This window comes from Scyliorhinus canicula, chromosome 7 (genome assembly GCF_902713615.1).
Source record: "Scyliorhinus canicula chromosome 7, sScyCan1.1, whole genome shotgun sequence".
Classification (NCBI taxonomy): Eukaryota; Metazoa; Chordata; class Chondrichthyes; order Carcharhiniformes; family Scyliorhinidae; genus Scyliorhinus; species Scyliorhinus canicula.
This window is the reverse complement of record NC_052152.1, coordinates 40,858,412-40,873,324: the sequence shown is the minus strand read 5'-3', so window position 1 is coordinate 40,873,324 and position 14,913 is coordinate 40,858,412. Positions and strand designations below refer to the sequence as shown.

The 14,913-nt window shown below is 44.9% G+C and overlaps 1 protein-coding gene across 5 annotated transcripts in view; it reads left to right on the top strand.

The window, feature by feature from the left end:
- The first annotated feature begins 6,594 nt into the window (after positions 1–6,594).
- Positions 6,595–14,913, top strand: part of cblb (Cbl proto-oncogene B, E3 ubiquitin protein ligase) — a 238,651-nt gene continuing 230,332 nt past the window's right edge. For 2 of the 5 annotated variants that reach the window (XM_038801837.1, XM_038801838.1), the window contains exon 1: positions 6,597–7,331. In XM_038801837.1, the coding sequence (XP_038657765.1) occupies positions 6,937–7,331 (395 nt within the window). In that variant the 5' untranslated portion in view covers positions 6,597–6,936. Of the gene's footprint in view, positions 7,332–14,913 lie in introns of all 5 variants that reach the window. The other 3 variants (XM_038801840.1, XM_038801836.1, XM_038801839.1) reach the window with 3 other exon arrangements.

Below are 14,913 nucleotides of genomic sequence, written 5' to 3'. Positions count from 1 at the left end.
GTGCGGAGATTGTTGAATGTCATCATGATGCCGGCGATTGAGGGGGAGGCAGAGATAGTGGTGGCGCTGGATGCGGAGAAGGCCTTCAATAGAGTGGAGTGGGGGTACCCTTGGGAGGTGTTGGGGAGGTTTGGATTTGGTGAAGGGTTCATTAGATGGGTACGGCTGCTATATGAGGCCCCGATGGCGTGCGTGGCCACGAATAGGAGGAGGTCGGAGTACTTCCGGCTTTACCGAGGGACCAGGCAGGGTTGCCCTCTGTCCCCCTTGTTGTTTGCACTGGCAATCGAGCCGCTGGCGATGGCGTTGAGAGAATCAGAGAGGTGGAGAGGCTTGGTGCGAGGTGGAGAGGAACATAGGGTGTCGTTGTATGCCGACGACCTGTTACTGTATGTGGCGGACCCGGTGGGAGGGATGCCAGGAGTGATGGAGTTGCTAGCCGAGTTTGGGACCTTTTCAGGTTATAAATTAAACTTAGGCAAGAGCGAGGTGTTTGTGGTGCACCCTGGAGACCAGGAGGAAGGAATTGGTAGGCTCCCGCTTAGGCGGGCAGGGGAGAGCTTTAGGTACCTGGGGGTGCAGGTGGCCAGGGACTGGGGGACTCTTCACAAGCATAACTTCACCAGACTGGTAGGTCAGATGGAGGAGGAGTTCAGGAGGTGGGACATGCTGCCATTGTCGTTGGCGGGGAAGGTACAGTCCGTCAAAATGACGGTGCTTCCGAGGTTCTTGTTCCTTTTTCAGTGCCTGCCCATATTTATCCCCAGGGCCTTCTTTAGGAGAGTGACTAGCAGTATTCTGAGCTTTGTGTGGGCACATGGGACTCCGAGAGTGAGGAGGGTGTTCCTGGAGCGAGGAAGGGATAGAGGCGGGCTGGCGCTGCCCAACCTTCTGGGGTACTATTGGGCAGCCAATGTGTCAATGGTGCGTAAATGGGTGATGGAGGGGGGAGGGGTAGCATGGAAAAGAATGGAGATGGCGTCATGCAGAGGTACGAACCTGGGTGCCATGGTAACGGCACCGTTGCCGCTCTCCCCTAAGAGGTTTACCACGAGCCCGGGGGTGGCGGCGACCCTAAGAATCTGGGGACAGTGGAGACGGCATCAGAGGGAAACAGGGGGCTCGATGGAGGCTCCACTGGGTGGCAACCATCGGTTCATCCCGGGGAACACGGATGGGGGATTCAGGGGGTGGCAAAGGGCGGGCATCAGCAAATTGAGGGACCTGTTTATTGGCGGGAGGTTTGCGGGCCTTGGGGAACTGGAAGATAAATTTGGCCTTCCCCAAGGGAACATGTTCAGACACCTGCAGGTAAAGGCGTTTGCTCGGCAACAGGTAGAGGGATTCCCTTTGCTGCCCTCGCAGGGGACGATGGACAGAGTGCTTTCGGGGGTGTGGGTAGGAGAGGGGAAGGTGTCTGACATCTATAAGGTAATGCAAGAGGTGGAGGAGTCGTCAGTGGAGGAGCTGAAGGCTAAATGGGAGGAGGAACTCGGGGAGCAGATAGAGGACGGGACTTGGGCGGAGGCCTTGGAGAGAGTCAACTCTTCCTCCTCATGTGCGAGGCTTAGTCTCATCCAATTTAAGGTGCTGCACCGGGCCCACATGTCCGGGACTAGGATGAGTAGGTTCTTTGGGAGTGAGGACAGGTGCACCAGATGTTCGGGGAGTCCAGCGAACCACGCCCATATGTTCTGGGCATGCCCAGCACTGGAAGAATTCTGGAAGGGGGTGGCGGGGACGGTGTCGAGGGTGGTTGGGTCCAGGGTCAAACCAGGGTGGGGACTCGCGATTTTTGGAGTTGCGGTAGAGCTGGGAGTGTAGGAGGCGAAAGAGGCCGGTGTGCTGGCCTTTGCGTCCCTAGTAGCCCGTCAAAGGATTCTGTTACAATGGAAGGATGCAAGGCCCCCAAGCGTGGAGACCTGGATCAGTGACATGGCGGGATTTATAAAATTGGAAAAGGTCAAACTTGCCCTGAGAGGATCAATACAAGGGTTCTATAAACAATGGCAGCCTTTTCTGGACTTCCTGGCTCAGAGATAGGTAACTTGGTCAATAGCAGCAGCAACCCGGGAAGGAGGGGGGGGGGGGGGGGGGTGCATTATTGTAGTGTTTATTCTGTAACTTTATAGTGTGTTAATTTGCGTTGTTGTTAAAATGCTGGGTTGTTCATGGGGATGGGGCGAATGTATATGATTGTTAATATTATTGTTATTTTCAGTATTTTACTAAGGTGCGTCAATGTTGTATAAAATCAAAATTTTTCAATAAAAATTATTTTAAAAAAAATACAGTTACAAAAACGCACTCTTAGTCTATCCCAGGTTTGGAGGATTGCATTGAGAAAGTGGGACAATCAGCTTTTATTTCCAAACTGGATTTACTTAAAGGTTACTGGCAGGTACCTTTATCCGAAGGAGCGAAGGAGATTTCAGCTTTTGTGACTCCAGATGGTACATACCATTCAAAGTTATGTCATTTGGCATGAAAAACGCACCAGCCACATTTCAACGGTTAACTAACAAAGTTGTTTCATGATTACCCAATCGACGATCTGGTAATTTTCAGCCAGACATGGACGGAACATTTGAAACATCGGATGGAGTTATTCGATCGATTTCAGGAGGCGAGTTTGGTGATAAACCTAGCCAAAGGTGAATTTGGAAAAGCCCAAGTCACTTTCCTTGGCCATATAATCGGACAGGGTCAAATGGTCACATGGGATGTGAAAGCTACAGTTATTGAGGAGTTTTCAATACCCTCAAGAAGAAGGGAAATAATGCGATTTCTTGGCATGAGTGGATTTGATCGAACATTGGTGAAACATTTTTGTAGCATGGTTGCTCCACTTGCTGAAGCGTAAAAAATTTCAGTGGACAGCGGACTTTCAACAGGTATTTGACGGCCTGAAAGCTGTGATAATCAATGCTTATGTGTTGGAGAATTACATGGGACTCTGTGATCAGATTGAACTAAAGTATCTGACTTTAAAGAGACATGCGGAGGCGTAGAGAAATGGATGGATCATGCAGCGACCTTCTTGTTCAAAGAGACTGTCAATCGAGAAGGATTCAAGTTGGAGGAAGAAGGAAAAAAAATGGACTATATTATTATACCTGTTTGCGTGTGTTGTTTTTTGAAACGAAAAAGTATATTTACTGTGTGTATTTCTTAAAGGATAGTGAAAAGGTGAAAATTGAAACCATCTTGAGGTTGATGGTTTATATTTTTTTTCTTGGGGGTTGGTGTCATGAGAATGTCGCTTTAAAAAATGTTTGGCTGCTCATATTACTGCAGTGATGTCAGAGTGTGGGTGGAGTTGGGCTGTCTGTCAGCTTTTTACTTTTGTTTTAGGCTGTTTGCTGCCTAACTTTTGTTTTAGGCTGTTCTGGTAATGTCTTCTCAGGTGTGAAAATTTGCCCAAACAGATCTGGTGATGGGGAAGGTATTGGACATCATTCAAAAAAGCACTCTAACACAAGAGCACAGAAAGAATCCAGACCTTAAAACCTATCTTATCAGGCATCTTGAGTTGACAGTACAAAATGGAGTATTGTTGTGGCGTATTAGAGTAATCATTCTGTTAAGTCTATGAAGTAGAATCCTGAACCAGCTGCTCGAGGGCCAACCCAGTGTAGTGACAATGACGGAGCTGGCAAGAAGCTACTTTTGATGGTCCGAGTTGGATGCCCAAATAGAGGGGAAGGTGGGGTTTTGCCAAACCTGCGCAGTGTTGAGAAATGTACCTCTACTACACCCTTTCCATCCATGGGAATGGCCTACCACGTGGGAAGCAGACATCGCGAAGGAGTAGGAAGTTCCACCATCAAGTTTGTCCACTGTTATGAAACACAAGGCGAATATCACAAACAGTTCGACAAGCAGGCATTTTCTCCGTCAAGGAAGAGGATGAGAAAGGCTTCACAGTGCCAGGGACCCGGGTTCGATTTCCGGCTTGGGTCACTGTCTGTGCGGAGTCTGCACATTCTCCCCGTGCCTGCGTGGGCTTCCTCCGGGTGCTCCGGTTTCGAAAGTCCAAGTCCGAATTCCCGAAAGGCATGCTTTTTAGGTGAATTGGACATTCCGAATTCTCCTTCAGTATACCCGAACAGATGTCGGAATGTGACGACTGGGGAATTTTCACAGTAACTTCATTGCAGTGTTAATGTAAGCCTTTATTACTATGACAGTAATAAAGATTAACATTATTAAGAGTGTCATGTGAGAGTACCTTTAAGAAATGGGTGTTTAAGAAATGTACCGTTAAGAAATGGGTGTTATCAATGATGTCAGAGTGTGGGTGGAGCTGGGCTGTCTGTCAGCTTTTTAGTTTTGTTTTAGGCTGTTTGCTGCAGGGTGTGTTTTAGTTTTGTTTTCAGTGTTGGAACTGAAGCCAGATAAAGCAGGTGTACCGCTGTTCTCTCTGCCATCAAAAGACTATCTCTTGATCATTTGGTGAATTCAGAATTATAAATGCTCTCCATAGTGAATGTAAGCTTAATGTGCTTCTGTTAAAAGGTGTTTATTTTGTCTTCTGGATGTTGTTTGGGAAATTATTAAGGATTACTTAGTGTTGTATTCTTTGGGGGTTGTATTTGAATTGATGGGTGCTAAGATGTTCACTGTATGTTTTAGAAAGGTTAACTTGAGTTCATAGAATAAACATTGTTTTGCTTTAAAAATACGTTTCCATTTCTGCTGTACCACACCTGTAGAGTGGGCCGTGTGGTCCCCTTACCACAATCTATTAAAAGTTGTGGGTCAGGTGAACTCCAGGATACACTTTGGGGTTCTCTAAACCCTGGCCCATAACAGAAGTTACTGTGAAAAGCCCCTAGTCGCCACATTCCGGTGCCTGTTCAGGGAGGCCGGTACAGGAATTGAACCCGCCTTGCTGGCCTTGTTCTGCATTACAAGCCAGCTGTTTAGCCCACTGTGCTAAACCAGCCCCTCATCCCTTGAACCATTCTCATGAACCTTTTCTGCACTGCCTCTAAACCTTCACATTTTTCCTAAAGTACAATGCCCAGAATTGTTCACAGTACCCCAGTTCACAGTGAACCAGCAATTTGTTAATAGTTTCTTCATAACTTCCTTACTTTTGCACTCTCTGCCGATATTTCTAAAGCCCAGATTCCACTTGCCTTGATTCTCATTTTCTCAATCTGCCGTCACCTCCAATGATTTGTGCATATATACTGCTAAATCTCTCTCTTCTTCTCTTTGTAATTGTACTTTGTTTTATATTGCCTCTCCTTGTTCTTCCTACCAAATATGGACCTACAACTTCACACTTCTTTGCATTAAATTTCATTTGCCACATGTGTACCCATTCCTTCAGTCTGTCCATGTCCTCTTGAAATCTATCACTATTTTCCAAGTTTTGTGTCAACTACAAATTTTGAAATAATGCCCTGTACTCCCAAGTCTCGGCCACAAATAGATGTCAAGAAAAGCAATGGTCCACGCACTGACCTCTGGGGAACCCCACTGTGTATCTTTGTCTAGGCCAAAACATATCTGTTCACCTGCACTGCTTCCTGTTGCTCAGACAACTATCCGTGCAATCACTTACCCTTGAAGTTTTACCATATGTGAAAAACTTAAAGTGGCAAGTTTGGTGTTGGAGGACTATTGCCATGTATGAGCCTGCAGGGGGAAGGGGGGCACGGGGAATGATGAGAACTTCTTTCAAGTATCTTTGCCTCGGCTGTAGCTGGTTTGAAAAAATTGGTGCAAGGAATTCTTTTTATTCTTGAACTGAAAAAAAATCGTGAGTTGAATAAAAAAACACACAACTCATGCCTGACCTTTATTTCCAAAGCGGTGTGAGTTTCCCTGGCTGAGGGAGTTTAAACTTCCCGCCTGAGTGGCGATTGGGCCACCGCCAGAACGGAAGTGCTTGCTCCCATTGTTTACAATGCTACTCGCCATTCCATTGGTCCCCTTTATGTAAATAAGATGACGTCACCTGACTTCCGCGTTTTTATTTCTCAATGGAGCTCATCTTTATAGACTGCCTTAACGGGACATTTTCAAAAGGCTTCAGATCACAAGTGTTGGCCTCGCCTTGAAAAAAGTGGAAATGCCTGACTGATGATTCCTCAGGCAGGCCGGGTGCCCGATATGGGACTCACCCCGCTCCGGTTCCATTAACCCTGTCAATCATTCGAGCAGCTGTGGGCCCGCACTCTATCAGCTCTCTCCCATTGGTCGAAACCGGATGCCCAATGAGAACTGGCCGTCGACCTCCCAGAGGTCTGATTGGTCGATCGACCCTTCATTCCATTGTTCGATTGGACCCACTAAGCGCCAATCATGATTTAGCAAGGCCGGCCACGCCTCCAAATCCGCCGCCGCGCCTGCAGCCCCGCGCCACCCTAGCCCCGCCTCTGCCACGCCTCGTGCCTCTCCCCCGCCCCCCCCGCTCACGGCCAATCGGGGGCGACGGTTGGTTCCGTCGCGCTGTCAATCAGACAAATCGGATTGGTTGCTAGGGTAACCGGGGAGCGGAGAGGGCGGAGACGGCGAGCGAGGAGGGCGGGACTACGGGCTGGGCTCTGAGGCTGATTGGTGCAGGCGGCTGCCTGCCACAGGGCCGGGAGCTCCGCCCCCTCTCCCCCTGTGTTTTCCTGTGGCTCTGTGTTTGTGTGGAGGAGTCTGGAGCCGAGTCGCTTTGGCCTTGGTTTCCCGGTCGGGCCTTATATCCCACACATCCAGAGCCCAACTCCCCCTTCCTCTCAGAACCACAACGCCTGCACATGGTGCAGTTAGACAATCCGGTCCTCGACCCTGATCCCGCCCTGGAGGTTTTGACTTGATTCGCGCCAGGGAGGGGAAACGCTCTGTTTATATTTCCCGAAGTGGAAGAGAGAGGAAAAGAAAGACCAAAGAAAAAAGTGCCAAGAAGAAGAAAAAGAAGAAGAGGTCGGGAACATGGCGGCGGCGCCGAGGAATCCACGTAGCAACGTGAAGAAAGGTCGGATCCTGGGGCTGATCGACGCCATCCAGGACGCGGTGGGGCCGCCGAAGCAGGCGGCCGACAAGCGGATGGTGGAGAAGACCTGGAAGCTGATGGACAAAGTGGTGAGGCTGTGCCAGAACTCCAAGCTGCAGCTGAAGAACAGCCCCCCGTACATTCTGGACATCCTGCCGGACACTTACCAGCACCTCCGGCTCATCCTGCCCAAGTACGAGGACCGCATGCACGTCCTGAGTGAGAACGAGTACTTCAAGATCTACATCGACAGCCTGATGAAGAAATCCAAGCGGGCCATCCGGCTCTTCAAGGAGGGCAAAGAGAGGATGTATGAGGAGCAATCTCAAGACAGGTAAAGACCCCCCACCCACCCCACACAAGAGACAAATAACGGTGACCACCAGCACAACACTGGCGACTCTTGCTCCCCACACCTTTTCTTCTGATGCAAACCAGCGTGCAACTTTTCTAACTGCTCGCAAGCACTTATGGCATGTCATATTTCTTTTAATATACCTTTACACAATGACTGTCATTCTGGCATTTTCCGCGTAGGTGTAATTTAACAACCTAAATTTCTTTAAACGAGTGGAAATTGCACTGTCAAGAGTTTCAACCAATTTGCGTTTTGCCCTTTAAAATCGTGTCTCCGCCCCCCCTCCACCCCCGTTAAAACTAACTCCATAGAAGTTGTACTGAAAACGTCATTATTGTGAAGTATCAAATCAGTTAATTAATTTAACGTAAATGAAAAGCAGTAACTGGAGATTCAGCCAATTCCAAGTGAGTTGTTGGAATGGTTTGTTGTGAAGTATCAAACCCTTTAATTCGTTTAATGTGAATGGAAATCTGTTAATGGGGATTTAGCCGATAGTAAGTGTGTGCAGATTCTGAAGCGTAATGATGAAATTAGTTAAGATGAGCAAGGTGTCAGAACCGATCTGTTTTAATAATCCCTTCGCCAGGATTTTTGGAAAGGATACAGATGCAAAACCTATTCAACTGGCCGGAGAATTTCCTTCTAAATCAGCTGCAAATTATAATAACGTCATGGTGGTTAATACTGAGCGTCATCGCACAGCAACACTGCACTGGTGGTCGGTGTTTGAACTGGAATTCTTTGGCACAAACCTGAATAAGCCCACTCTCCTAAAAATGTTACTATTATACAACAGCACTTACAGGAAAGATTATGACTCGTGGTTTCCGTTGACTATTGTAAATTGAACGTGTTCTTTGTGGCTTGATGTCAGCCGAGCTGTTAAGCGGGGTTTATACTCTACAGTTGAGTTAGCAAATTTTACTGGTGTTGTCTGGTTTAATAACTTTGCAACTTAATTTGTAATTCTATCCCAAGGCAATCCAGTATAAGCGCCAGTTTTTCTTCTCTGCCCATAATTATTGAACTTTGCCCAAATGTGTTTATAGAACTTGTGTTTGCAGCATTTCTTGTTTCAGCTGCCATTGAAACAATTTACAAACTCGAAAAAGAAAAGATCTTGTTTTGTCACGGCAACGTGGCTTAGTGAGTAACATTTTTCTCAGCCTTATCCCGGATTCAGAAGATCATGGGTTCAAACCCTACTGGATTTGAACATATGACTGAAGCTGATAGTTTAGTATGGTGGGCTGTTGGACGTGTCATCTTTTGGGTGAAATGTCTAACAAAGACTCCATCGGGGGGAGACAAAAGATTTCAATGTACATTTTGAGGAACAGCTGGAAGTTCTCCCAGTGTGCTGACCTTCAATCAATACCACTGAAATACAGATTATCTGATTGTTAGGCTCATTGTTTGTAGGACCTTTTGCACATTGTGTTTGCCTACAAAATGATAGCCGTGACTACACTTTAAAAGCAATTCATTGGCTGTGATGTGTTTGGGACCTGCAGAAGTTTTGAAAAGCATTATAGAGGCATTATATAAGTGTTAAGTTCCTTCAGTTAATTAAAGGAATCATCTGTTTAAAATTGAGAAACTTTTGGATTGGATTGGTTTTGTTTATTGTCACGTGTACCGAGTTACAGTGAAAAGTATTGTTCTGCGTACAGCTCAGACAGATAATTCTGTACATGAAAAGAAAATACATAATAGGGCAAACATAAAATACACATTATAAATACATAGGCACAGGCATTGGGTGTAGTACGACTTGGTAGAGAAGATAGAGTCATAAATGTTTACAGCATGGAAACAGGCCCTTCGGCCCAGCATGTCCATGCCACCCAGTTTCTATCATTAAGCTAGTCCCACTTGCCTGCATTTGGCCCATATCCCTTTATACCCACCCTATCCATGTAACTGTCTAACTGATTTTTAAAGGACAACATTGTAACTGCCTCTACCATTGCCTCTGGCAGCCTGTTCCAGAGGCTCACCACCCTCTGTATGAAGAAATGTACCCTCTGGTCTCTTTTGTATCTCTCCCCTCTCACCGTGAACCTATGCCCTCTTGTTCTAGGTTCTTCTACCTTTCAGAAAAGATGTTGACGATCTACCTTAACTCATCATTATTTTATACACCTCTATAAGATCACCCCTCAGCCTCCTATGCTCCAGGGAAAAAAGTCCCAGCCTCTCCTTCTAACTCAGACCATTAAGCCCTGGTAGCATCCTTGTAAATTTCTTCTGCACTCTTTCTAGTTTAATAATATCTGTGTGAAGAGATCAGTCCATAAGAGGGTCATTTAGGAGTCTGGTAGCAGTGGGGAAGAAGCTGTTTTTGAATATGTTAGTACATGTTCTCAGACTTTTGTATCTCCTGCCTGATTGAAGAAGTTGGAGGAATGAGTAAACCAGTGGGAGGGGTCTTTGATTATGCTGCCCGCTTTCCCAAGCCAGCGGGAGGTGTAGATGGAGTTAATGATGGGAGGCAGGTTTGTGTGATGGACTGGGCGGTGTTTCCGACTCTGTACTTTCTTACGGTCTTGGCCCTAGCAGTTGCCATACCAGGCTGTGATGCAGCCAGATAGAATAGTTTCTATGGTGCACCTGTAAAAGTTGGTAAGCGTTAATGTGGGCGTGCTGAATTTCCTTAGTTTCCTGAGGATGTTTTGGCGCTGTTGTGCTTTCTTGGTCGCAGCGTTGGTGATGTGCACACTTAGGAATTTGAAGCTGCCAACCATCTCCACCTCGGCCCCGTTGATGCTGACAGGAGTGTGTACAGTACTTTGCTTCCTGAAGTCAATGACCATCTCTTTAATTTTGCTGACATTGAGGGAGAGATTGTTGTCATTACACCACTCCATTAGATTCTCTATTTCCCTCCTGTATTCTGACTCATCGTTGTTCGAGATCCAACACACTACGGTCGTGTCGTCAGCAAACTTTTAGATGGAGTTGGAGCCAAATTTTGTCTCACAGCCGTGTGTGTATAGGGAGTATACAGCCTTGTTGGAGGCTTATAGTGCAGACTGGCAGTGAAGTTGAAACAATAGTGAAGGTGGAATAAATGATGGTGTAGCGATTAGGTGTCACGGTTAAGGTTTTTACTCTGTTGATTGAAGCAAAAGGGAAAAACTGAGTTAGCTAGGGAGTTGTGTAGATTTAATGATGGCTTTGAATAAGAAGAGTGTATTCAAAATGACATATTTTGCCAGAATTCTACACTAGCTCGGAAGTGACAGGAAATGCTGAGATTTATGCTGGCAGATAAAATGTTCAGGAGTGAACTGTCATCGGAATAGATTAGGATCTCTCCACGTTACAAACCTTTTAGCAAACATTACATAAGGAAAATAATCAGATTCTTAAAATCACATTGGTTGCACATTCATGATTTTAATATGTCTAGCTTTTCACTTCAAATGTTCTTCCCAAGTTTTGCTCAGGCTTTCTGTAATACTTGTTTTCCAGGTATATACATCATTTTAAAAAAAAACCTTATCCCCAAATAAGGAAAAATAAACAACAATGAATGATTTCCTCTAACCTTGTATCTGCACATCTGGTTACACTGTTTTGGGAGTAAAAGTTAGGAAATGGAAAAAGGAAGTTAAACATTCTTCTTCTCATTTTTGATGAAAAGTACATTTTGTTTGCACCGGAAGTATGTACTTTCAATTGGAAAGAGAAAGAATAGCCACGGCCTGGAAAAATCTAATGCTGCAATTAACTTGAATTTAATAAACACCAGAAATAAAAACACTTGGCAGCAGTGATTCATCCTTATTTAATATAGATGGTCTTTGGATTCCTGCTGAAAGATAGATTCATGTACAGGAAAAAGGAAATGCAGAATTTAAGCAAACCGTCTAAATAAACCTCTGTCCTGTATCAAACCTTAGTATGGGAGGGCATGGAAATAAAAGGAAAAAAAAGGATGCTGTATCCCTTATATTTTTGACCAGTAGAATAGTTTGAAATTTGTTGATAAATGTTTGAATTTGAGATGGACCAATTAAAATAAAGGAAATCTAATGTATACCAGACAGAATCCTTTCTTACCCGTAATGTGGCCCCAAGAAAAGGAGGATGTTATTACCAAGCGGATGTAGTCATTATGAGCTGTACTGCTGACAGTCAGATGTGAATAGCCTGAAAGAAATGCATCCTCCTGAAGTTTGAATGGTTTGTTTTAGACTTTTTCCAAATGTTTAATGAGGAATTCCTCCAGAATATTTTTATTGCTGTTCGGCACAGTATAAGGGAAAATGTAACATTTTAAGCACACATTATCAAGCACTGTTTGAAAGTAAAGTCTTTATTTTGCCAACCTGGGTGATTTTAATATCAAAATAGAAAGTGAATTTCAGTTACTTTTTAAAAATAAATTTAAAGTTCCCAATTCTCTTTTTTTCCAATAAGGGGCAATTTAGTGTGGCCAATCCGCCAACCCTGCACATCTATGGGTTGTGGGGGTGAGGCCCACGCAGATACATAGAGAATGTGCAAACTCCACACGAACAGTGACCCAGAGCCGGAATCGGACCCGGGTCCTTGGTGGCATGAGGCAGCAGTGCTAGCCACTGTGCCATCGTGCTGCCTAGTGAATTTTAGTGACAGTAAACTTTGTTATGGGTCATGATGCCAACCAACCTGTTGCTTGTGATTGCACTTAGAAGTATTGCAAAACGGACTCGTGGGATGTGGGATTTTCCACATGCTGAACTAATTTCAGCCATTCCAAGCTGCGGGCGGGCTTTGCCCTTTGGGAATGTGCAGGGGGGGGGGTTGTGGGGAAAAGTGGGTGCCTTGGAGGTGTGGGCACGGTGGCAGGGCATCTGTAAGGCTGCTTGATTAAGTTTATGGAAGCTAGTGTAACTCTGCTTCCTGCAAGCATTATCGTGCCTCCTTGTGTTGGAGAGTTAGAAAAGCCAAAATAACAGTGCTGACTTGCAATTCTACTAACCTCCTCTCCCCATGCCAAGTAAATTGCACAGAAGCTGAGAGTTATGCGGCCTAGCAACTCTGCAGAAAATCCGAAGTGGAGGGGGGTGGACCTTGAATGTCCTTCAGGCTGTATTTTGAGTACTGCTGAATCCCATAAGGTTCTTTTAATTTGGTGTGGGAGCGTAGGGAGAGCATTATGTTGCTAGTCTTTTTCTCGAGTTTTCTTTTAAATACCTGTTTCTGTTTTAAATCAGACATTGGGCAGAAACAGAGTTAATACATCTGACAGAAGTTTAAGAACTTGGGCAGCACGGTGGTGCACTGGTTAGTACTGCTGCCTCATGGCACCGAGGACCCGGGTTCAATCCCTGTCCCAGACTAATGTCCATGTGGAGTTTGCACGTTCTCCCCATATCTGCGTGGTTCTCACCCCCACAACCGAAAAAGATGTGCAGGGTTGATGAATTGGCCATGCTAAATTGTCCTTTAATTGAACAAAAAATTGGGTACTCTGAATTTATAAAGAAAAAGTAGTTTCAAAACTTGCTGCCAGAAGAACGCGAGTTATGCCAAAGGCAACAGAATGGGGTTTGTCAACTTTTGCAGTCACAATAAAATTGTATTAATATAGCACTCTGGCATTGGAGGACATCTTGGCATGTTTTACATTAAGGAAAAAACGGACATGACGTGATTAACGTCTCATTTGATGTGCAGAAGAATTTTGAAGCATTTTCTCTGCTTGTATCAAAAAACTGTCTTTTATCCTGCCCCCACATATGAAACTGAAGTCCCTTATTCCTTAGAAATGTGAATTAAACATGAACCAGGATACAATAAAATTGCCCAAGGCCAAATTTGAGTCTTTGAAATTTTTGCATTACAATATTTGTAAAATTTGTACTCTATTTTATACTGACCAGGTTTCATATTTTATATAGAACTTGTAGCACAGAAGCTGGGCATTCTGCATGTGCTACCCATGAGCTTCCTCCCACTCTATTTGGGTGCACAGGCCATAAATTCAAAATGTGCATCTGACATGGATCTTGAAAGTTAGCAAGCACTGAGGAAGAACTGCTAGAGCTCCAGAGGATGTCAACAACTGGTGGAATGGGCAGACACATGGCAGATGAAATTCAGTACTCCATTTTGGTTGGAAGCATGAAAGGAGACAGTAGAAACAGAATGGTACAGTTTTGATGACGGTGCAAGAACAGTCAGACCTGGCAGTGTTTGTGCGTAAATCTTTGACTGCACGACAGGAATGGAATCCTGGACTTTATAGAGGCATAGTGCATAACAGCCAGGAAGTTGTGCTAAAACTATGTAAAAGCTTAGTTCAGCCTCAGTTGAATATTTAAAAAATAAATAAATTTAGGGTACTCGATGCTTTTTCTTTTCCAATTGAGGAACAATTTAATGTTGTCAATCCACCTACCCTGCACATCTTTGGGTTGTGGGGGTGAGACCCACACAGTCATGGGGAGAATGTGCAAGCTCCAAATGGACAGTGGTCCGGGATCGAACATGGGTCCTCAGCGCTGTGAGACAGCAGTGCTAGCCACTATGCACTGTGCCACCCCAACTGAGTATCTGTTTTGGAAAAATATTTTTATTCAACAAATACACAACCCCAGCCCCTCGACAACAACTAGAAATTCTAACCACTGTGCTACATTGCGGCCCTGGGTATACTTCACCCTAGGTTTTATTAATAGAGGTGCAGAGTATAAAAGCAAGGAATTTGTTTAACTTGTATTATTTCAGCCTCAAATGGAGTATTGCACACAGTTCTGGGTGCTACACTTTAGAAAATATGTGACGGGGTGGCACGGTGTTGCAATGGCTAGCACAGCTGCCTCACGATGCTGAGGACCCGTGTTTGATTCCTGCCCCGGGTCACTGTCCGTGTGACGTTTGCGTGGATCTCACACATGCACAAACCCAAAATCGTGTGCCAGGTAGGTGGACTGGCCACGCTAAATTGCCCCTTAATTGGAAAAAAAAAAGAATTGGGCACTCTAAATTATAAAAAAAAAAGATGTGAAGGCATCAAAGATCCATGAGCATGGTCCTAGAGATGGGAAACTTCACTTGCATAGATTGGAGAAATTGGGACTGTTTTCCTTGGAGAAGAGAAGGTTGAGAGGAAATCTGATAGATGTGTTCAAGCCATGAGGGGCCTGAAGAGAGTGGATAGGGAAAAATTTTACCTTTCGTGGAAGGACTGAGAACAAGAAAACACAGGTTTATGGTAATTGGCAAAAGAAGCAATGGTGAAATGTGGAAAAACCTTTACATGCAGCAAGTGGTTAAGATCTAGAATACACTGCTTGAGAGTGTGGTGGAGGCAGGATTGTTGTGCCAATGAAAATGAGCAGATGTTATATCATTTATGGTGGAATATGGTGTTATATCATGTATGGTGGAATTTTAAAATCTTAAGTTTAAAAACGTGTTAGTACAGTATTCGTTTATGTGTGAACAGAACTGCACAGCAAATTTGTGCTGTATTCACTTTCTGTACGTAACTGTCAGCTGAAACAGACGCAAACTGGTACAGAAAAGTGTAAAGCATGTTAACTTTCTTCACCTACAC